Source organism: Gymnoscopelus microlampas (assembly GCF_963454915.1).
Source record: "Gymnoscopelus microlampas genome assembly, chromosome: 20".
Classification (NCBI taxonomy): Eukaryota; Metazoa; Chordata; class Actinopteri; order Myctophiformes; family Myctophidae; genus Gymnoscopelus; species Gymnoscopelus microlampas.
The window spans coordinates 30,548,772-30,573,592 of NC_139957.1; the positions used below are offsets into that span (position 1 = coordinate 30,548,772).

Sequence of the window (24,821 nt, forward strand, 5' to 3'; positions counted from 1 at the left end):
AGACAAAAAAATAATTTGCTCTTAATTTGTTCTGTCTGGTTAAATAAAAGGAAAAAGAAAAGACCTATGACTCCATATGTGGCAAGGTTTCAGCCAAATTCTCTACCTTATAGACGGCTAAGCTCTAGCCGAATAACGTCATCCATGCCCAAATATGGACAACCTGAACCCCATTGAGAAAACTACGTCACAGACTACGGATTCTACGTTAGTTAGCCTGGTGATAGTGTGCAAAAGACATTTGGAGCTGCTGGGTCCAGTGGATCGGAAAGCTCTGGAAAGGCACAAAGCCAGACAGACCCTCATATAAATGGCTACCTTTTTCAGAGCCACGCCGTAGCTGGTCTGACCCTCCAATAACGCATTAAAATGTCAAGATAATCAATGAATTACAAGCCACACACGTGGCAGAGCAACCCCACCTACCAGGAAATGCGTTGATGTCAATGACTGCATGCTGGCCCGTTTGGTTGTTGATGATGACATCAATGCCGAACAGTGACACGCCCAGTGACTGCCGTAAACACCTAGACAGCTTTCTGATCACATCATCATTGGGTGGCTGAGACACCCCCTCCACATTCTCCCTCTGTTACAAAGACAGAATATCACACATATAAAATATGTTACTACAAGGCCAGAGTTATATTAATTATACTTATATACTGAGTTATAACTGACATTAGGCGTTGCACTGCAAATGTGTTTTGGACTTACAGACGTCAGGTCTGAGGACGACTCTGGCTTGGACACATTGTGGCTATTGAAGAAAATGACTTTCCTGTCTGAAATGGGAAAAGATAAAACATAATAAATATGTTGTAATATAATAATCAAGGAGCTTGTCGCTACAGTTTTTAGACGCCTCCCAAGACTGGTTGCCAACAATGACCATTTCTCATCTCAGGCACAAGGGGGCAGCAAAACCTAATCTGTAGCTCAACTGATGATGAATTGTTCATCAATTGAAAAGAAACAAAACAATGTGGCTGAACAGAGTTTGTGGCTCAGTTGATTTACTTTGGTTTTGATTGGATACCGACCACAAACGTGAACCCGAACAAAACAAACAAAAGAAACAAGTGTGTTATTTGTAACCCACTTAATTTAACACCCATAGTAATACGGAAGAACAGAAAACGTGTCTTTGTGTGTACAGTATAGCCACTAATGCCCATTTACCAGGGGAGGACAAGCAATTATTATGCCTACAATCCCAGACGAACCCATGACCATCCATCATTCACATACACTGTTATCACGCTGTGAGAAATCACATCTTATCCGTGTCCATCACACATACACATATATACTCATTAGCATCACGTGAGCGATGTTCAAACAAGGAAACAGCACACAGCCTAATCCGTACTTAGTGTGACTCACCAGGGCATTTTCTTCCAAACCGAGACAGACTGATGACGGCTGTGACACAATGTAAAGAGAAAAATTGATTGCTTGTTTTTGTGTGTGCTTTGCTAACTATTTGGTAATGATTAACAAATTACAGAGCAATAGAGAGTGAGTGGAATGGAGGTTCTGGAAGGAAGAAGTTAATTCCACCACTGTCCAAATATAAGCCCCTGAGTGCGGAGTATTGTGTGCTAATGAAGCGTATATCAGGAAAACGGACTACAAATGCGTACGTTTCCCCCAAAAAACCCAGACGCACTTCATCACCCATGAATGGGAGCATGAGAATGGGGATCTTCCATCCATTTACAAAGTAGGCATTTAAAAGCTCATACTAGTCTAAACACATCATTGTCTCCTCACAGCTTCAAACATATATCGTACATACATACACATAGGCCATTTTGTCCATAATTGCTTCATTTTTAGAGATGAAAGTTGCCGTACATTTGTTTATATTTTGTGCCAAGTCATTTAAACGCCTCTGACCTTACGTGCCTGAATAACCGAGTCATGTTAGCTAAACGAAGTTATGCAGTTACGGTAATAGTAAAGAACATATTATTTTCTTTTGTAAATATATTTTTTCTAGAAGGGACATTTTTTGGCTATACTTTTCAAACCAATTTGTGTTTAAAAAGACATTGAAAAGCAACTGTTTTCTTTTAAAAGAAAGAAACTTCAAATCCCTGTAAGTCGATTTTCATAGTGTGTCCCTGAGCAAGACACTTAACCCCCAACTGCTCCCCGGGCGCTGTTTTAATAGTGCCCCACTGCTTCTAATAGTTAGGATGAGTAAATGCAGAGAACAAATTTCACATACAGTAGACAAATGTACAGTTACAAATACCCCAACAACTACTAAATGGGGACTAAACTGTTATTTGTATTTATTTGACTGTAACGTACTGAAGTGAATTGAACATTCACAACATTGTCTTTCTCAGTGACCAAACAAACCATTGTATGCTTTGGAAAGTGGTCAGCAGTAATGTGAAGTATATGGTGAATTGTAGTCAATAATATGGTCCTTTAAGCTAATGCTCTTAATCAGAGAGACTTAGAATGAGTGCTACAGACAAAATGAATAACAAAATAACAAAATAAAATGAATCAGACCTCATTCATCTAGCCTCCCCCTTAATTTGCTGGCTACAAAAGGCATAAGCTAAAGAGGACAATATGGAATGCTTGTTCCTGTATGTGTGGACAGGTTGCTACCTGTGTATACATGATGCTTCGGTATGTAACTATGTGTTCAGGGGCTTTTGCTATTCTATGGTTCTCAAAGTCTGAGGTATCGGAGGAATGACCCGATTCTCTTTTCTCTTCACATTACTAGGCAAAGTAGACAGCTCCGGTGGCGACTCTAAACTGGTTTGCATGAGGGCCTCTACGGTAGCACATGCAAATGGGGCGGTGTTTTCTGTAAAGCCTCCAGTGGCGTGGTCAAAGCCGCATTCAGACACACTGTACCCGTCTAAAATGACGAAGGGAACCCTGTGTAACATGGACACTGTGTACCAACAGGACTCTACTGCACCCTTTTAGAGGGTGAATAGGTCCAATCATGGTGACTATAAAAAGGTTTTATGGGGCTCTTTTATTGGGTAATTCAGAGACGTTGTGCTTCGTGTACAACCTGGCCTGTGCGGCTGTGAACACCAGCCCCTGGTCTCCTCTCTTTCCTCACCTGCTGGTCCAGCAGGGAAGTTCTTCAGGGAAGGCCTCTCCACCACACTGTACGAGTCCCCCACCACAAACACCTTGTACAGCACCGCATTGTGGTTGATGAAGCTCTGGATCACACAAGGAGGCCTCACATCCTTCAGGTCCTCCTCGCTGAAGATAATGGCCATCTGTGGACATGATCATCTGTTAGTCACCCAATTTAAAAAACGTTTTCTAATTGTTGCTGATATTGTGCAATGTTCCTTTATTAATCTGGATTTTATTTTGTCATTTTATTTGACATATAATTGTATGTTGCTTCTATGTCATTGCAGTGTCCATATCAAATAAAATAAACTTTCACATCTAAAAGAAACCACTCAAACCAAGCTGTTTCATAAACTAACCTCCAAGTGTTAACTTCCATTGATATATTACAAACTCACTGCATTCGATGCCATGCGTGTGGGAGAGGGAGGCGGGGCGACTATTTGTTCAGATTAACAGTAAGGTATTGATTTGAGTCGATACACAAAGACACACCAGGTCCAGTACTTTTGTTTGGTTTTCTTGTTTGCAGTGGAGTTAAAGTGTAACCCAGTAATGAGACAAGTGTTACTGCTTACACAGAGGTAACCACAGAGGGTGTGAGTGACCTATGAACCTGAAGCCTGCTGCCTTACCTCGTGGGAGTTGGTTCCGTGGGCCACCCGTGTTTTGCAAACTGAGAGAGGAAGGAGACGAGAAAGAAACAGGTTAGGTAATGAATTGTATCGTACGACGCATAGTACAATGGTGTCGAGTGACGAACATAGCAAATCTACAAGCTCACGTGTCGCATTGCGATGCATTGTGAGCTTGTAGATCTGCTATGTTTGGTGTGCAACACCATCATATGAAGAGGTATAAATTATGCTTAACACATTCACTGCCTGAATTATTTGCACTGCCTATTATTATTCACATGCCAGAGATTTTTCAATGAAAAAAAAAAGTTAACAAGGAAGTGGATAGGAGTCTAGATCTTCGAAAAATCATATTGGGTCAAATTAAAAAATAATAAAATAAAAATCAAGTGATGAAAAAATAAAAACGAGTTCTAGGTCCCTGTTGACAAGCAGTCATGAAATGATAAGCAGGGGAACAGTACAGCCTCCACTAAGGTCATTGCCACACTATGACACTGACCACAGAAAAAAAGACTATTTAACCACACCGACACCAGGTTCTAAATTTCTCAATGGTAGAGTAGGGCGACCACCTCCAAACACTGCAGATGTACTTGTTATATTATATTACCAAAAAATATATAATTGTATTAATAATAAAAAATCACACCCAGTGTGAAGTGGGCGGTGTGTGGTCATCACAACATGACTCACTTTAAAAAAAGGATAAATTACTTTTTTTAAAGTCCATACTGCTATTCATAGGGCTGCACATGTGTCATGTGTTTCGCTAGCCAATCACAGTCCTGAATTTGCAAAGTCAGCCAATCACATTACAGTTAGTGGTGATGACACTAGCTGTAATGTGATTGCCTGATATGAAAAAAGTATCGATTTGCATTAACAATGGAAGGGTTAGGGGGTACACAAATGTTTTGGTCGGTGTCCAAAACTCACTTATAGGGGGCGGCTACACCGCCCCAAAAATTAGGATTGCAGCTTTAACACCCAGGATTCCGCAGTGAATTAGATTGGAGTCGGGGGACTTACTGAAGGGAAAGCTTAGTCCATGCATCCTGATCTGCTCCATTGTGTCTGGACCACACTCTGTGTTAAGAACCATGAACGGAGGAGAACAAATCCTCTCATCTGTTAAAAGACAGAGAGAACGGAAAAAGGGTATCAGAAGGTTCAAGGAGAATTGTGAGAGACAAATTGACAAGCTAAATGTATTAACTGAAGAATAAACCAGTCTAATAATGGCATGGCTTCCCTGCGGATCTCGGACTTCATGTGGCCACTGGCCAATCTGTGATGTCAGTCACGACGTCATACTTACGTATGACATCGTCAGTACTATGATGTCAGTCATCTCCATATTTGGGCAAAGTATCAGCCTGATCCAAATGCCACTGACTTCCTTTATCAAATTTATGTTTAATATTTCAAATAAATCTAAAACATGTGCCTACTGGCAGTGTGCACAAGAGATGTGGTGCTGATCGGTCCAACGGTTTGCAAGATAAGTCCCAGACAAACAGACAGACCCATTTTTAGACTGCTCGCCTCCTACAGAGCCATGCCATAAAAAGGGTCACAGATCAACAGAGAGCCAGGATCTGTGATGCCCTCAATGGTCAAAGTCTGATGGGGGCCTGCTGTTTGACCCTATCAGGGGGCAAACAGCCCCATCTATATATATACAATTTGAATCCTGCGCCATGTCGGTTGTCAGTATGTACGTTGTAACGTTGTATGTAGCCAGTGTGACGTAATCTGACATCACGCCAGTGTGACGTAATCTGACATCACGATGAGACGGTCGTCCCGAATATGGACACAACGCCAGTGTGACGTAATCTCACGACAGCATGACATCACATCCTACCTATAAATATGACATCACATCCTACCTATAAATTCTAGGATGCCGTCAGATCGCACCAGTTCGACGGCTTCCATAGTGGGTTTTGGTCATTGGAGAGGTGATGCACGTCACCTCTTTCTGAAGTGGGTACTTTCAAAGCCTGCCGTGGATTTAGGAGAGCACAAAACTCTCTCTCACACTGTGAGGTGCCTGTAAGGTGGCACTGCAAAGTGAACGACGCGTCACGCTAGACGTTCGGGCCGCATAGCGGCCCGAACTTCTAGTGTAAATACATATGTGGATGGAGGACACAGAAGCCAATGTTTTCCATGCTGAATAAATATAATGCCTCCCTTGGGGCACGGTGGCACAGTCGGTAGCGCTGTCGCCTCACAGCTACAGTAGAAGGTCCTGGGGGGGTGTTCTCTCCTCCGTGTCATCGGTGCCCATACCCTAGGTGGGGTTGGTGAAAGGGCCTTTCTGTGTGGAGTTTTCATGTTCTCCCCGTGTCCCCTAGGGTAGGTACCCTCACAAAAACATGCAGTAATCCTGGTCACTATACTGCCTCCCCCTGGCCAGCCGGGGCGCCTGATGGAGGGGAACGGAACTGGTTGGAATAACGTGTTCCTTCCACGAGCTACGTCCAACCAGGGAAACTCCCCCTGTCAGGTGACAAGAAGGTCAGTTGGCTCTCATGCATTGAAGGAGGCATGAGCTCGGCCCTGGCCTCCCTAGGTTAGCAGAGGGGAGGTAGTGCCCAGGATTACATAGGCAATTGGCACTGGGTGTATAAAACGGGGTTAAAAAATCGTGGGATAAAAAAAAGTTAAAAAAATATATAATGCCTCCCTTTTCCCTAATTCCCTTATTTTTATGTATCATTTTTATTTGACCCTTTATTTGACCCTTGACAAACGATATGAATTGTTCCGATCTGAGATCTACTGAGCCAAAGTCATTAGTCAATCATTCTGGTTGTAAGAGTACATTATTTTACATGTACTCTTGTGAGGCAACAGTAATGCCCCACACATCTTACATCGTAATCATAAAGCACCCTGCTGAAATACAGTACACCCGAGACCCGTTTAACCAGTTAAACCCTATATACTTTGTTGTCCGGAGTCCTTCAGGGGTCTATACTTTCCTCGATACCAAATCTCTTTGCTGAAAATAGCCGATCCACAATGCAACCCCGCGTGTTATGGGCTTGTAGATCTTGCCATTTTCTGCAACGTTTACCTATTTTCGCCCAGGTTTCACCTATTATGACATAGGGATAGGGGTCATATAGAGAACAGCAACTGAAATTCTCTTTCGATACTGTAAATCCCACACTCCAGTCCACTACCCCCCCCCCCCCCCATACACCTTGTTTAATGTTAACATCACTGGGCTATTTTCGCTTTCATCCCTGAGGCTGAATTAGAGAACAAACAGCCAGACACATCCCAGTTGTCTTCTGAGGGGAAAAGCTATTAAGATGCACTTCTCTTGTTCACATACATAAGAAACGAGAAGCTGTCAGGCCTGTTGGCTCCTCCCAAACATACACAAAGACCCATGTTGAAATACTGGAATGCACATGATACCACAGGAAAACTACCACAGACGAGTCAGACAAGCTCAAGATGTCAATTAGGGTCGTAAACACCACCTGACCAACAAGATACCTGTACTAGCACAAAGCTCAGGAGCTCAGCAGTCTACGCTGAGGGCCACTGTGTATTTTCAGTCGAATGCGAAATTAGGTCAAGACACGTTCTGCCTGATTTTTTTTGCTGCATTGTGTTTTGACATCACATGCTGCACTGTCAGGTCAGTCAAATCATGATGATAAGGCAAGACTTCCTAAAAGAGGCTCACCTCACAGGAAATAACAGACCAAACATCCTGCAGCTCTATCGCGCCATATCAGCCCCCATTGTGGGCCAACAGTATATTAAAGTTTGGGTCATTGCAAATTTCCCTTCTACGGTAGTGGCGACATGGGGTGATAAGGCAGCTGGTTTGCAATTATCACCGCAGGAAATCAGCAAGTGGGCTTTAGGCCAAGCGCTGGTAAATTGCTAATGACAAAAAAACACAATGGAGACATGCCGGCGTTTGTGTTCTGTGGGCCTCTGCGGTGGCTGGGCCGCTGAGTGCTGAGGTCAGGACAATCTCATATGCCTCCATTTGGCCTCCATTATGTTACTCTAGCTGTGCAACACTGCACTGCCGACTCCAGAGCTTAACTATGGTCACACAGTGGCCTCACAGGCATCTGCATGCCGACCAAGCCATAGTGTCCAGTGTGGGTGCACAGTACATACACATAATAACTTGCTGCTCTGGCCAAGCCCCATTATAAACAGCTGATGCAAGAGGTGTGTATGTGTGACTGTATGTATAGGTGGGTGTGACTGTGTGTGTGTGTGTGTGTGTGTGGGGGGTGTGTGTGTGTGTTGGGGGGGGGGGGGGGGATTCCTAGAGATCACCAGAGAGGCATATTTGGCAACAACAGGGAAGCAGTTTTTGGTATCGTCAGCGCTGCTGTTGAAAGTTTAACTGACGCTGTTATGTGTGACAGCCAGATAATAGTCCTCTAGTGGTGGGCATTAGCAAGGTGGTGCACAATGTGTTCAGAGACCATTCATTCATGTTATCAAAATATTTTTAACATCTCAGGAATATATCCAGGATTAGATACATTTCAAATTTTAAAGATACTGAAATCATCATACATGCTGGGGAGCTCAGGCATGGTAAATACTTTCATTGAAAGTAAAATAATTCAAATTATTTTAAATGTATTGTTTGATTCCCTTAATGTTTTTATTTCTCACTGCACTTTAAACTGCACATATATTTTACACATGTGTAAGGCCAGACAGCATGTTGCATCTGCACTTCCCTGTGCCATTTGATTTGTGTGCCATAACTAGCTTTATATTTATATCTGAGGCATGGCAAGCATTTTTGTAATCACTGGAAATAAGAAGATACATGGCTTGTCATAACAGAGCCGATCGATTAGCTTGATACACAACAGCATTGTAGTTACACCTAGCTCTGAGTATAATAGTTTGACTCAAGCCAGGTGTGACTGCTTTATGTAAGGCGCTTTATGACTTTATTTATAAAGTGTTTTATGAATAAAGTTTATTTTTATATAATACTTTTTAAAGTTCCCTGTCTTCACATTGTCTCTATGCTACTACACTACAGCTGTGTTTCCACTGGAATAGAAGTACATTGCTGGGTAAATAAGTTATATAAATTGCCAGCATAGGCAGTTGGAGGCATTCCCACATTGCCCAACTTACAGTCATTTGACTGTTCCAACGTTAGATTAATATAAAGGGTACAGTACTTATTGAGGTATCAATTAAGCATGCAAGACTAGGCATTTGGGGATGCTAAAATATGTATTTGGGACTAACAGAAACAATAAATATCCATCTGCAGTGCAGGCTGGCAGACGGTCAAATTTACTACTACTCTGGTCCCATATCTCTGTCTCTCTCTCGCCCACTCCCTACGCACACAATGTATTGAAATGAGTTAGGCTACTTTAACTCGCATCATAGCTGGACACCAGCATATCTTATGCCAACATTGCTCTTTTCTGTTGCAGGCAGCCTGGCTGTCACACATGCTCTCTTTTGACCCAGTAAACACACACTTGCTCTCTTACTATATGCAACTCAACATCAACAGGCACACACACACACACACACACGCTTTCTCTCTCCCCACCAGTGCGCATAGAAGAGCTTTTTCCAGCAAATCTCTTACACCAACATAGCTTTTAGGAAGCATTTTGTTGATAGGACAACAGTTCATACAGTAGGACTAACGACTCTTACGTAAGACCCGTCATGACGCATGACTCATGATGGTACCAGTACCAGAAGTGACACTTAATTCACATACTGGGATAACAATGCAGGCATTCTGCAGTGATATACTGGAATTTAAAATCATTGCCTGTTACACAGGACGCCAAAATTAAATATACCAGCAATTTGCAGACATTTTAAGCGAGTGGGAATGGGGTTACTTTAAGCCAGGGGTCGGCAAGTAAGTTTGGCCGTGGGCCAATTTCTTTCTAAGGCATTAGATGGTGAGCCAGAACATATAATCAAATGCTAATTTAAGAAATTGATAGTTAAAAAATGTTACTGGAACTCCATGACAGACTGCCTTATAAGACATACATTTGTGATGAAGAGAATGGATCAAATTAAACGAGCTGCAGGTGGCATAATAAACTGTAAATGAGCAAATTTTTCCCCCTTATAATGAATTTATTGGACTGCCTATGTAGCGGACGGAGCCAAACTCATTCTAAAAGAGATAGTCATCATTCAAATAATTTTATGATTTGACATACCGGTACTCTCATTATTATTGCTATTGCCCCCCCCCCCCCCTTTACATTAAAAAACGGGTACATTTCAATCGTTTCCTCCAAAATCGATATTTTTAAATAATCAATTAAATCGTACTTCCATTAACTGTTGCACGGACCACATGCACCTTGTGAGTCGTGATGACCCTAGTTTCACTCCGACTCCCGTAATGTCTCGCATGCCTCTCTTCTGTCTGACCTCAGTTTCCCACATAATAAAGCAAAACAAACTTAAACTTTTCCTTGTATAGCTAGGCCTGTTTCAGCATTATCAGTGTTGACACTGGAGGGCTGAGCCATCATTCACCTCTACACTGGCTTCACATTAGCTTCATCCACTCTGTAAAATCCCAAATGGCCCCTTCCATTTGGGGCCAATTTACACTCTCAGAGTTAAATGAATAATGAGGATCTTACTGAGCACAGTATTTGTTTTACAAGGATACAAATACCAGCCTAATGTCATTCAAGTAAAACAAGCCAGAGAGAAAAGTATCCCTGTTACATCATCACCAGTTCCCTAAAGACAGATGGATTTAAACTCTGTCAAACAATAGCTATCTAAAGACTTCTAATTCTTGTCAAAGGGAAACATATCAAAACAGGCCGGGTTTAAGGATTCATGTCTACGGAGAGAGGGGAATGGCAGATAAGACGCATTTGTCCAAGTTTGCCTCAGTGTCTGTCCATGCTTGGCTCTGGTTGACGTTGATACTCGGAGAAGGGATCAATCTCCGGCCCTGTCTAAACACCACAGTGTGTTGGTAGACCCAGCGGTGCCGAGAACGTTTTTACAGGGTTCCTAGGGAGGGCATTCTACGTAGTTTCTTTATTATCCATTTCCGTTTTGTTTGTCATCCTAATTTTCGTGAAGATTTGTTTTTTATGTGTTTTTTTATGAGCCTTTATTTTTTAATCTCTCCACCAATTTCGTCCCTTTCATTACGTCTTTCTTTCTCTTCTCCTAAATATGCAAAATAAACATACGCACGCTTTATCCTGACTTGACTGGCCTGGCGTTGTGGTATGGACTGGATAAAAGGCATCTCTATGAGAGGCTTGATAGTAGAGAACACCATGGCCCATTGGCACAATGTGACACTAACAGTGACCTGCAGTCCTGCACTGCAACAGAGTTTCAGAAAAGCACGCGGCTGCTTGGGCGGAAGTTTGGGCTCTCATGTTGCTATTTAGAGAGACAGTTTCCTAGAAACTCCAGCATCCTCTTCTCATGGCGTGTTCGTCATTCCAAGGCACACCAGCAGTGTTTTCAATATTTTAAATTGAACTCCAAACACTGCAGGTCTTGTAAGTAAACCCATAATTCCCAATACGTAAGAACCTTACGCTCCAAATGTGAATTTTCCACTGGAGGACAATAATTTATAGTTTTCTGCGGTTAGGTGATGTTCAAATGATGTTCAAATGATGTTCATCACCTAACAAGTTAGACAATGCAGGGTCACACTGGGCAACATGACATTCAGGTATGTGCGCTGGCATTGTTTAACAAATTCCCTGCCATTGACGGAGATCTCAGTCATTTCAAAAAATAGATTAATTTTTTCCCCCACACAGAACCAGGAGATCACGTGATCGCAATATCCACCATTCACTTCCTGGTTAGCCTATTTGGATTCTCTACTCCCTGGATTTCTTCTGCATTTTTGACGAGACGTGCTATATTCAACAGCCAATAACTAGCGAACGGGGGGGTCGTGATGATTTTTGATCAGGGGATCAATCATACTGGAGATAAATATTCTGTGACTAGTTGAAAAGGTAAGGAAAACGAAAAATCGCTGGCAGTGGCTGATTTATTTATTTACTCTGGCAGTGAATGGGTTAAACCAATATATTTCTGGTATATTTCGTACCGTCAATATCAACGATGGTGTCGATCGCCGGAAATAGCTCTTTACAATGCGTCACAACAACCAATGCAGATAGGTTGACAATGTCTGAATTCACAGATCCGATCTGATCACTTATATAGCACATCACCCACAATATCGGTAAAATGAATACAAGCTAAATAAAGATACATAAATAGTAAATGAACAATAATAAGAGATCAGGGGCTAGGCGTAACGTATCCGAGGCTTAAGACCCTTAGCGGCTCCCCATTCCCCTAACCCAGGAAAGCTTTTATTCAAACTAGGCAACCAATTGTATGTTTTTTTGGCTGACAGGACCGCTGGGACTTGGATGAGTTTCACGGGCCTTTGCTCTCCTGGGCTGTTTGCCTTTAATGTGCTGTACTTTTGCTTGATTATCGATCACTTGCAAAGCTGAGAGTCTTATTATTGTTGGTCATGTTTGAACTGAGGTTAAGACCAATAGATTAATGAACTCACAAGGCACCACACGCTTCCCATCATAATAAAGGAGTCAACACAATCTGGCTATACAAATACGGTAACTTTTTATGTCTGATCTCAAGGAATCTGCCTTTATTTATGGGCACCCCCCCCCCCGGGGTTTGAAAAGAATACCCTTGTTGAAGAGAGACAAAGAGAGAGTTAGTGCACTTTATAGACACCTTGACGACTGTTGCCATCTATAAAAACAGTCCAAGATATCAGAGCTTGTGTATAAACAGAAACCAGTAGATTCCATCACCTTATCTAAACAGCTACCTTGCTCTGTTTCACAGAGGAAACACAAAACCAAGTTAGACAACGGCGCAGCGCCATAGTTCCAGGGAGAGAGCGGAACTATGAATCACGCATGGAGCAGCTATGTCCAGAACTAATCCATTAGTGTTAGCCATAGCCCTGTCTGACTGTTCACTATTAAACAGACCATTACGGGTGACTTAATTCTCCATCTTATGTTTAGATTCATTTAAACAATCCAGAGAATAGCTAAATTCACCAGGGCTGAGGCTCCGTTACATCATGAAACCAGAGCGAGAGAGAGAGAGGTTTGTTTTTTCTGAAAAAGTGCACAAGCACATCTCGAGTGCTTCCTTCCATTGAGTGCTATTCTGAGCCTCTTTCAGGCTGCTGAGCATGGCAGGCTCTCTTTGGCTTTTAGTGCTGGGTTGCCTTGGCAGCTGGGGCTACTCCAGCTCTCTGTGAGCTCTGCTGATAAGCAGGAGGAAGTGGCTGTGCCAGAGAGAGCGGTGTTCTGTGTGGACTTTCCACCCTCTCGTGCTTGCCCTCTCTCTATGGCTACCCCTTGCTTCACCATGAACTTCAAGTATCGCTTCTGAACCATTGCCAGAGCGTTTTTGTTGATTAAAAGACGCTAAAACCTTAATCCCGGGTCACACACCATTTTCCCTCCTCTCCACTGGTGGTGATGTGATCTTGGATTATGTAGGCTTTAGGCTTGGGCGGTATCAAGGTTTACATTATACCAGGGTGTTATAGAAGGTATGATTTTCACTACGGTAAAAAATACAGGCTCTCCTAGATGTGTAATCATGAACATATTAACATATTGCCATATAACGTTATCTTCTTCCAACTACAAAATAAGTTTATTGGCCACATCATTTAATTCAACAGCTAGTCTGTCACCACTACCCTCACGTCATCAGGGTTGGCTGAACGTAGATGATGCCACTTCATTCTTCAAGTTGAACGAGCCTGAAATGTCAGTGACAACTCGAGCTGAAATACAGGCCTTTAACCACTTAGTTTGAACCCAATCTGGGAACTCATTCCCCCCAAAAAAAGATTTTGTCCCCCATTGTTTTTGCCTCTGGGGGCACTACCTCCTTTTTTGTGTAAAACAGGAACTCGGTTTGGCTCCTCCCCTTTCTTAGTCCGCTTCCTCTCGGAAGCTTCTGTGTTTATTCCTACTAACAACATCATTACATGTTTATGGCAGTAGTGACAGATTCTGCTGTTAGCAGAATCTCTCTTGAGAGATTGCTTTGAACCTGGCATCCCAATTTTGGTGAAAATGTTAATTAACATTTCGAAAAAGGTTAAAGAATTTACAAGCAATATGATGTGTTGTAAGCTTGTAGAGCGGGTATTTTTGTTATTTGTCATGCGACCAAGTATATGGGGCTTAGTGGTTAAGTTTAAGCTCAGAGTGTGCTTCTTTTAAATGCAACAAGCAAGCTACTTTCCTCTTTAAACCACATAAATACAGGCACACACATAGGAATGCAGCTTATAGTCTTTGTTACATAACTTTCATCATCTGTTTGAGTGAAAAAAGAAAAAGAAAATGTGCAGTTCTATTTTAAGAAATGACTGACACTGCTGTCATTGTGAAACAGCTCTGCTCTCACGCACGCACACACACACACACACACACACACAGTGAAGTAATACTTCCAGGGTTTACACTCCCTGCCATGTACGGCGGTAAATGAATAGCGGAATGAGTCACAGGTGTGTTTAGAGTGCGTGGGGGGGGAGATGATGTGCTCCCGTTGCTAACGTCCTGTCATCATTCCACGGCTCTGCTTCCAGACAAAATGACACTAGCCAGTTGTGTGGTGAGTTTATGGGTCCAGTGACAGGGATAGGTGCTGCTGGCCAGCTATGTGACACCCCCGTAACCCCTCCCACCCTCCCAGTCTAACTTATGAGGTTCTGAGCCATCAGTGGGAAGCCTACTGTAGCCGGGAGGCAGGTTCACTCAGGGTTCAGACAGTGGGAAGAGTCATAGAGTTATTATACTATAGCCCTGTGCCCCGTGGCCAGAATAAAACATCTGGCTCGGAAGCATCAGATAAAATCATTCACGTGAAACGGGACAGTCCTCTCCATCTCCTCTGAGGGCTCTGAGGAAAAGACAGAGATCTCCCTAGAGACACAGAGCATCCCTTCTCTCCTATGGAAGACGCCAAAATAATTAGGATGTACGTATGAAGTGCAATCTGTGGAAGCAAACGCTCTTTTTTTTTTACCGTTTGGCCAATTCCTGCCACTGACGGTACAGATGGGAGAGAGAGGAGGGAATGAAAGTTCAGCCAATAGCCACAGTACATGTGACATTATTATTATCTGACAGTATGTGAAACTGATTTGCAACTGTGACGTCGGGGGAACACGGCATGCATCTAACCCTGTCTGCCAAGGGATTCTAGGAGGTAGCCTTGTACCGACGGCACATAAATGTTACCTTGCATGCAGTGCTCTATCCTGTGCACGAGCTGGTAGGACTTGCAGCGATCCAGCAGGGTCCGGATGGCTGGAAGAGGATCCAGAACAATGGTCTCGGGGTGGGCATCAATGTAGTCCTGAAACAGACAAGCGCACATACACGCACACACGCCAAACAGAGACAGATTAGGTGTAACGTTAAGCAAACACAGTGAAGGGGAGCACTGCAAATATAAACACTGAGAAGAAAGAGAGGTCAACATGGCTCAGTGTCAGTGTGCGTGTGCGTGTGCGTGTGTGTGTGAGACTGTGACTGTGTGTATGCATACTATGCCAACGGCTCTATGTAGGTTACATCACTCTATCCCTGCATGGCCGGCTGTTAGGTCAGCATGAGGTTTGCAGTTTTATGTAATCACGCCTTTCATTCTCTCGTCTTTCTCTCCACCACCCTCCTCATGCCACATCTCTCTCTCTCTGTGTGAAGATCTCTGCCAGCCTTTCCTTTCTTGTAACGTACACTCACGCACACATAAACACTGTCGTCAGGTGGTGAAGGCCAGCCCACACATTATGCAGACAGTCTGCCTCCTCACACCACCGCACATCACAGCACTGTGTGAAACACCAGTGTCGACACTCTCCTCCAACACTAGTTTGATGTAGCGCTGCTGTAGGCTTTATTTCAAGCATCACATACACATGTAGCAGAAAGAAAATGTACACGCACTCGCACAGGCTGAGTCGTTACGCAACACAAACAAGCTGCCGTCAAAAAATAAACCCAAACTAATCTTCGGGTAGCTTACAAGAACATGCTGTGGGTTTGGGCCATCACTCACTGGCCTTTGCAATCTCTTAGAAATGTGGTGAAAACAGAGAGAATACAGTTAGACTCCTCCATGGGGAACTGAGCGCTGACAGCAGGTGTTTGGAAGGAACAGAGGCAGATGTTTGCCAAGGAGGGTCAACCGTTTCCTCTATTTTTTGGAGGATTACTTCCATGGAATATCTGCTTCCCAAGATAGAGTTAGAGTAGAGGAAACATGACACGCCAGACAAGAAAAGAGACAGAGAAAGCATGATAATCTGCATATGGCATTTTGAGGGCCAAAAACACTACATTTTAGTCAGTAACTCACAGTAGCAGTAAATATTCTTAGAATTTGTTTTAGTGTGCTTTGAGGATGGAGTGGGTGGGATTTACAACCATTTGGATAGTGTGAGCCGGTATACTAAAGTATATATTCATGTTCAGATTGCTTCCAGTGATTGTCTAGACTTTCTGGCAACCACTGTATTGTCCTATGTGACAATCTTTATCCAGCTGCCGTCAAAATAGGCTGAAACAAACCATGACTAATATTTGCAAAACTATATACTAGGTCTACAGAGCGGCTCACACCTTCAAGGGACACTATCACGATGTTCAACATTCTGTCTCTCTGTTGTAGAGCTAATGTTCAATTAAGAGCCACGTGTAACTGAAGACATATTTCCTGTCTCATGCACTGGTTGCCTGCTCCTACACACCTGTCCCAGTAGGTGTGCAAAAGGACCTTTTTTCACAATTAACAGCCATAAATCTGAGCCGTGCTCTGTGTCTCTGAAATGCAGCCAGAGTTGTGCAGAAAAGTTTTCTCCAGTGATGTCACTGACTGGTCTAAAATCCATAAATGTGAAAAGTACAATCCGTGGGGGTGCCTGGTGGCTCAGCCAATTAGTGCAGTAACAATATGCTTCGTGTGAGCCACGAGGACCCAAGATTGAATCCAACTCCCATCTTATCTTACATGTCTCCCTCCACTCTCTGCCCTTGGTTTGCTGCCTCTTTACACTCTATCTGAAACTAACAAACTTTTTTTTTTAAAGATTTCATTTTTAGCCACTACCCTTGGTGGCTGAGAGATGTCATATTTGTTCAGTTGAAAATGACATTTCTTTGAGACAGACACTGTATAAAGTATAAAAGTATAAAACAGCCGTTAGCTCCCTAAGACAACAGAACTCTTTTTTTTTAAATCCATTGTTTCAGCTTTCGATGAATAGGCTTATTTTTGAAGACGATGAACTATTGTGTACCTGACACTATGGCAAAGCAGCCAATCATGTTACTTGATGTTATCAGTGCTTCATGTGTGTGTAAGTGTACGAGAGGGTGTGTCTCCGTGCATGTGCTCATGTCAGATGAGGTGTTGGGTGTTAACGGGTCAATGTTCACCTTTAATCTGCCTGAGAGGTAGTCTCGCCTAGCCAGGAGATTGGGGATCTCCACCTACCGATACACGTAACTATGGTGACATCTAAATTCAACGAAGTTGCTAGAACGGTCGCCAACAAACCTATGCCCACTGCTTTGAAAACAAATCACGTCAACGTCCCAATATGAAGAGACAGTGATTTAGATTTCTGAATTGTTTCCATCCAGTTTTAGCAACCACACACAGGCTATATCTACAATAACTTATACCATATACAGTACCATTGATCATGTTGCTCCAATTGTTTGTATTTATCCATGTTTTAATTCATATCTATAGGTCCTGTTTTAATTGCGCATTTTACTTCTTATTTAGTTTTTTTGCTACATGTGCGCTGTACACTAAGTGACTAAGAGACCCTCTCACCTATCCATCTCTCCATCCAGCTATCAAGACTGAGATAATCGTGATAGTGCTTTGAAATCATATCGCTCAAATTGTTGCCTTGTTTACAATTACATTAAAATAACAATAGCGAAAAGAGAAGATCTACAGGCTCCTGATGTGAGCTGTGCTGTGAGCTGCGCTGTGAGCTTGTAGATCGTATAATTTCGCAATTTCTGTACGCTACCATTGTACAATTAAGTATAAAACAGGGCTTAAGTGGTTAATCAGACTAATCGATTTAGACAATTATAAAGAATCTATCAGAAGTTTTGTGTTGATTTGTATAACTAACCAAAAATGTATATAAAAATACCTTGCTTCTTGCTTATTACATTTTGACTTGAGCATATTCACACAACACATACATATAATGTTTTGTATTTGTTATTTTTAATGCTATGTTGATGAATTGAATACATAATGTCAATTAAATCCACTAGCAGCAAACTTGCTTATCTTTAGAATCTTTTAATGTGGTACAACTCTTTATTCCTGGGTTATAGCCACTACAGGAAAACAGACATGGGAGAAGACCTCAAGAGGCGGCTGTTCATAGCTACAGTGGAGTCAGTACTGCTGTATGGTGCTGAGACATGGACCCTCACAGCACAACAGGAAAGGGCCCTGGATGGAGTCTACACAAGAATGCTACGAATGGCACAGACCACATCTGAAATGTGGTCCCCTATGGGGACCTACCACGGGTCACAGACAAAGTCAGAGAGAGAAGGATGAGGGCACTGCGTCAGGCACCCAGAACTAGAGGCAAGCAAACTGACACTATGGGAGCCAACCCAGGGCAAAGCCAGGAAAGGCAAGAAGCGCATCACCTACGAAGATGCACTGTGGCGCGACAGCTTAGCTAACAACACTGTAGAGCTCAAGACCCTGATGTTAGATAGGAGAGTGTGGAGGGCAGCGATCCAGGAATCCCGAGTTGGTGTTGGCTAGACAACACTCTCGCATCGTAGCCACTACCCTCAGGGGCCGCAATATTGTCCTTGTTCGCCAGATTTACAGCAGAGAAGCAATTTTACAATTTCAGATCATATACATCAGGTGCACAGTAATGGTGACCATAGTAGACCGTATTGGCCGTTACAGGCCAATGTTGTTTGCCTGCAAAACGTATAAATTGGAAGAACAAAAAGAAAGGCAGAAAGGGGAATTTTTGCTGTGAATACGTATTGTATTGTAAGTACTATTAGGCTATGATAACCATCAACAAATAAATAAAATGTACATAAATAGCATCCCTTAAGTTAAGATACTGATTCATGGTATGCTTGAAACTGTTATAGATTGTGAACAAGTGCAAGCATGAATGGCCTTCATCCACATTTTTTATTTCACATTCTGGTATCCACACCAGACCAACAGTGGTGACTGAAACCTCAAGCGCCAAGAAACAGTTTCTGAAAGTGGATTCAGAAACTGAACAAAAACAGCACCCATCAATTCTGCTGACAGTATTTCACACTTACATTCAGAAGCTCAAGTTAGTAGCCACCAGGAAAAGAAAAAAACAACAACAATCAAAATATTATATACTATAGTATATATCGAATTCCCTTTGAATTTACTCTATGGGGGAAAAGTCAGAATATATATTATTCCTTTAGAGGTTGACTTGGGCTTTCAAGGGTGCACCTAATAAGCAGAGGCCTACCTGTACTCTCTGCACCAGCAAGACAGACTGCGAGTCATTCTGGTCAGCCTCCAGGATGAGGTCCGTCAGCTTGTGGATGATGACGTCCAGTGGTCCCTGCTCCTCCAGAGGCTGGCTGAGATCCAGCTGGGGATACAGCCAGAAGACCAGGTTACACAGCAACAAGGACACATTCTATGGTATTAATTTATATAGACTTTTTCCATCCAAAACCTCTCAGGCTGCTAGGAGACAAGCCAAAACCCTTGGACACATCCGATCCCGTCAGCTGTTGGCTGGTTAAGATTATCTTGCAGTTAGCTACAAGATAACAATGTAGAGTCGGGGAGAGAGAAGCCCACACGATAATGTCTACCAGTATCGCTTTTCTCTCACCATAGTATTACTTGACAATATAGATAACTAGCTAACCTAACAGCTGATTATTATTATACTGATTTTGCGGTGTACCTTCATACTACCTTCAGAACTCTTGTTCTATTGTTGTACTGTTTTATTGGATCTTGTTTAGTCGATACACTTTTTGTATTAGCTCATGCTCATTTGATTTTGCTATTTTGTCTCATCTGTTTAAGAAAGTAGGTAGCTGATATATAGCACTTTTACCTTAGCGCTAGGTATACTCTTGGTTGCTTGTTTTTGCAGGAAATGCACTTAAGACTTCTGGTGATTAGTAGTTTTGTTCCCTACCTATGTTGAATGCACTTATTGTAAGTCGCTTTGGATAAAAGTGTCTGCTAAATGACTGTAATGTAATGTAATGTAATACTCCTGGGAGGATGAAATCAATTGATTCTGGTGTGGTGTCTTCATATTCTTTTTTCTATCACCACCATTAGGCCTAACTTTCCTCTTGCACACAAGATAAGATAAAAATCTAATGGGCAGCCTCAGTGCATAACTGTTGTCCTGGGTTTCCAGAAGGTGTCATACCTGTTTCGTGTTCCAGTTAATTTGCCCATAGCTACGTTTGATTGGCTCAGCAGCAGATTTGAACCAGAAGCACATATGGCACCTTCACACATATGACACCTTCATATGTGCTTCCGGTTCAACTCTCCTCCGGAGCCAATCAAACAAAGCTATCTCGAACAATGGTGGAGGAAGTCTTAACAAAATGCAATGGTTGCAGCTTGTTTTGTACTAGACAGCTCAACTTGCATCAATGTATAACAAAACAGTTGCTATTCATGGAATGAATGAATGAGCATTTCAATGTTTTTTAAAAGATGACAATGGTGAACGTTAGTTACTCTGACAATTTCTAAATTAAGTGGTATCAGAGCACTCTATTGATGTAAAAAAACAACAACAGAGTGATCTGAAATTGGGTACATTCTCAAAGCGTATTTGAGAACGTACCCAGATACTACAGAGAGTATGGGGGTAATGGGGGTGGCTGATTTATCTGTACGCACAGGTATGTAGTCACACCTAGCTCAGTCTAATTAGTTTCAGGCCAGGAGTGACAGCGTAAATCAGCCATCATCCACACCACAGCCACTAATAATAATGATCTAGTAATCATAAAAAAAATATATATATATATTTGGTATCCAGGAATCAGAACAGACATTATATGGAAACGTTCACCGTTGTTATTGCTGTCAGTTTGAAAGTGTCTTTAACATTGGAACAACTTTCAACCTGGCATTTTTATTTTGGGCAAGTAATAATAGGCGAGAATTTCAAAAAAGTTTCAGAAAGTACAAAAACAGTGAAAATAGCTAGTTTTTTGTTGTTGCTATGCATCATACAATGGAGTATATAGGGCTTAAGTAGTTACAACAATGCTTATCACTTTGTAAGGAAGGAGGACAATGATCAACTTCATACAAAATGTGATAGTTCTTTCTGTAAATGCCCCCCCTACCCCTCTCCCCCATGAACCATCACAAGTTGCCTTGTGGCTCATAATTAGCAAACTCAGAAGTGCCAGTTCCCAGACTGGCACTTAGTAGGAAGGAAAATTGCCAGGCTTTAGATGCACAATGGCTTCTGTTCTGCTGGGGTCCATGCAAAGCCTAAATCACAAGGAGCCCCTATTGTGATGCTGGCTGAATGTGTCCAGTCAGTGGGATGAGGTGGGGGGGGGGGGGGGGGGGGGGGGGGGGGGGGGGCGGGGCGGGCGGAGGGGCTGCCCTCCGTATGTGAGAGAATGAGTGAGAGGATGTTTAAAGTTTCAAATCTCAAAGTGTTTGTGGTTTTGACTTTATGTTTCTAATATTTTTGCTGGCGGATCTAGAAGGTCCTAACTGTATATACTACGAGGCAGTGGGGGAGTGAATAAAGAGAGAAAGTGTGTGCGTGTGTAGCCGTCAATGGGCTTGCCTCCAGCAGAGTGGCCATGCATTTCTTAATTGAAGAAAAGGCCCGCTGATAAAGCAGGGCTATTTTGAGACAGCCAGAAATCAGCAAAAAACTGACCAGACCACAGAAAAACTGCTGTGATATGGCTGGGGAAGCCCTGTTTCTCTCACTAATTATGCTTGAGCTGTGAAAACAAATCCCAACACAGCATTACAAGACTGCATTCAGGTAATACACCAGAGTGGTCGTGGGATATGTAGTTACAAACATTTATCCATGTATAAAATTGCCGAGTGAGTGCACATTAGTCAGTAGATGCAAAAATAATGTGATTCCAGTGTGACTGTTACGTAATGCAGCTGTACACCCATTCATTACCCACACACAGCTAATCAGCAAATGGGGATCTGACTAACAAAAGATAATTCAGTTAGCTTGTCTACAAACACAGGTGGAATTTAGGCAGGACCCCATAGTCCTTTGTTTTGCCCAGACACTATGCAAACTCAGAACAAATACACCTTAACTACACAGATGTGGATCAATGGACGGCTCAGACAAGAGCACAACATGAAACTACAGTGTGCGCTTTATGGCTTTAGGAGGTGGTCAGAGCAACAGTCAATGTGGGCTAGTTAATCATTCTGAGAGGTGTGTGATGGATAGATAACTAATTATTGTACTCTTGGTCGTGCCCTGAAAAGTAAATTGTACAGGGCTGGTAAACTTGTTAAATATCAATCAACTTTAATGTCAAGTTCTTTATCAAGATCCAACTGGTGACCATGCAATATCGAACTGCAGTTTCCACATAAGCCAGTTAATAAGGTCAGTTGACATTAAGCATTGAGTAAAGGTGTCAGTCTTATCTAGAATCTGACATGCTTTGAGTGTTTTCTATACCGTGAAAGACTGAGCCTATATTACACATGACCAACCAATGCCATGCTGTACGCACAAAGACGAGAACACGTGTTCAATCCATTTAGACCGCAGTCCCTTAGGATCTATCATTATTCCTCTGTCTTTACGCTATGGAAACACATCCTCTACAGTCTACATCTTACTTGCAGTCTCCATTCCTCTCGCCTGTAGCGACATGCCTTAAAACCTGTTCACAACCACCGCATGCAAATATGCAGCACAAAAATGTAAACATTTCAAATGCAATAATGAAGTATTGAAAAGATAAGGCAACAACTCTAGTTCAAACCTCCTGCAGCCTAAATCCACATCAAGCATGCCATTTGCACAGCAGTGTATTGACTCTGATGTGAAAAGCCCTTTAGTTGAAAAGGTTAGAATAACACAGTAAACGTTTCAAGTGAGTCACAGCGTCCAGCTGTCAGGGTGTAGGCACAGAGATGTAAGGATATGCTGGATGATGAATAACACACATCACACACTGCCATGACAATAATAGTACAGAGTTGAAAAGTCAACAGCCATAAAAAACTCTTGTCACATGTGGAGACGCTGTAATATAGGTACTGCTGTGACCACCAATGGAGACGGGACTGGACTACAGCAGCAGCATGAGGGGTAAGGGAACATGGAGGGACATGCACTGGTAGTAGGTGACCAGATTGGGCATCGACCACAGAATGGCAACCGTCCGCGGTTTTCGTTTCTCAGCCTCTCTGGCTGACTGTGTGTGGCCCTGTGATGTAGAGTGAGAATGGCAGCGGACTTGACCCTGCTCCCCTGAGGCTTTTAATGTCAAACCTACACAACACAGACACACCAAAAAAAAAAGGACTCTACACTGGGGTCAAAACCCATTACAAAGGACACATGCGGTTGAACCTCGCCTGTTCCCGTGCGCAGACCATGTGACCTCGCTCTTAAGCTCGTCCAAAAAAGCCGATGGTAAAGTCACGGATGCTGCGCTAAATTCTAAAAGCAGAAATGTCAGCTGACGTCTCTGGTCGTTCCTCTGGGACAGTGAGCTAGCGGCGGGCCTTGGGAGTGATGAACGGCACTGAAAACAAACTGGGTCCTAGAGGGAGCGACGAGGTCAAGGGCGACATATTTTCGGCCTTCCATGTTGTTTCATGGAGGGATCGTGCCATTCCCCAGGGAAATCTAAGCGAGTTTTGATCTACAGAACCCATACAAGTGCACATCAGTTCTCAATACAATTGTGTGCCAGTGTAAAGGGACACAAAGACTTACTGTCTGTGCTATTGGCCTGATGCAAAAGTCGCATGAGGCCAATAGCACAGATGAAAGTCCTTGTCTCTCTGCAAGGTTTTGCTACATGCAATGGATGAACACACTACAAAGCTTGTTAATCCATCCATTTATATTTGTACCACTTTGATAGTATGTGTTACACAAGTTAACTCTAGACTGACCTGGCCCTCTTCCTGTTCCAAAGCCAGTCAAGACTGGAGTCTGTGAGCAGACAGCCACATGATGAATGATTTATTTTGGATGACGATGTGGCACTTGACACCCTGGTGTAAAAGAAATATGTGCCTAAGCCAAATTGTGGCTGCTGGCCACATTTCACATAAAGGAGCAGAAGGAAAGAAGCCTTAAGGTGAATTTCCAGCAACACCCTGTGTGCAGAGTCAAATTGGGAGCCAATTAGGCTCACAACCTCCCTGGAGCCCATTAAGTAATTAGACTTGTCTCAAAGCTGAATCACTCTCCATTTCAGTGGAAGAACAGGCTATTAAAAAGGAATTTGCCCCTCAGCTTTCAAAAGTGCACATACACTTCACTCATGACAGACAATATGCTAGGTAGTCTCCTACGACTAGGCAGGCAGAGTCCCAACAATAGTTATAACTGCCTTGTATGCTGGCTGAAAACAAAATGGAGAATCATGAAGACAACAGCTTGTAAGCGAAGCGTGTATGCCATTCCCAACGTAATTCTTTTGTCGAGTGCTCATCTTGGCTCACCGTGTATGTGTAATATTTTACTGCAAATGCATGACTTTTTAAATCACTTGAGATTCAAGGACATGGCAGACGTGCGACAGCGAGGCTCATGAGGCGCACCCGAATAAGCTGCTTGGCGAGCAAATGTCCGAGCAGGCACTGAAAACGCACTTTCAGAGTTGGCGAGCCGTGGGGCAAAACAAGCGCTCCCTTTGC

The 24,821-nt window shown here is 42.8% G+C and overlaps 1 protein-coding gene across 3 annotated transcripts in view; it reads right to left on the bottom strand.

Annotated features, from left to right (window-relative positions):
- The window catches only part of LOC311036264 (inositol-tetrakisphosphate 1-kinase-like), a 45,314-nt gene that overhangs the window by 6,853 nt on the left and 13,640 nt on the right, over nt 1–24,821 (bottom strand). For 2 of the 3 annotated variants that reach the window (XM_084044856.1, XM_084044857.1), the window contains exons 4-11: nt 19,405–19,530; nt 15,107–15,224; nt 4,803–4,901; nt 3,768–3,808; nt 3,107–3,272; nt 1,387–1,425; nt 718–785; nt 427–589 (exon numbers count right to left, since the gene is read on the bottom strand). In XM_084044856.1, coding sequence (XP_083900982.1) covers nt 427–589; nt 718–785; nt 1,387–1,425; nt 3,107–3,272; nt 3,768–3,808; nt 4,803–4,901; nt 15,107–15,224; nt 19,405–19,530 — 820 coding nt within the window. The remainder of the gene's footprint in view (nt 1–426; nt 590–717; nt 786–1,386; nt 1,426–3,106; nt 3,273–3,767; nt 3,809–4,802; nt 4,902–15,106; nt 15,225–19,404; nt 19,531–24,821) is intronic. The other variant, XM_084044858.1, reaches the window with a different exon arrangement.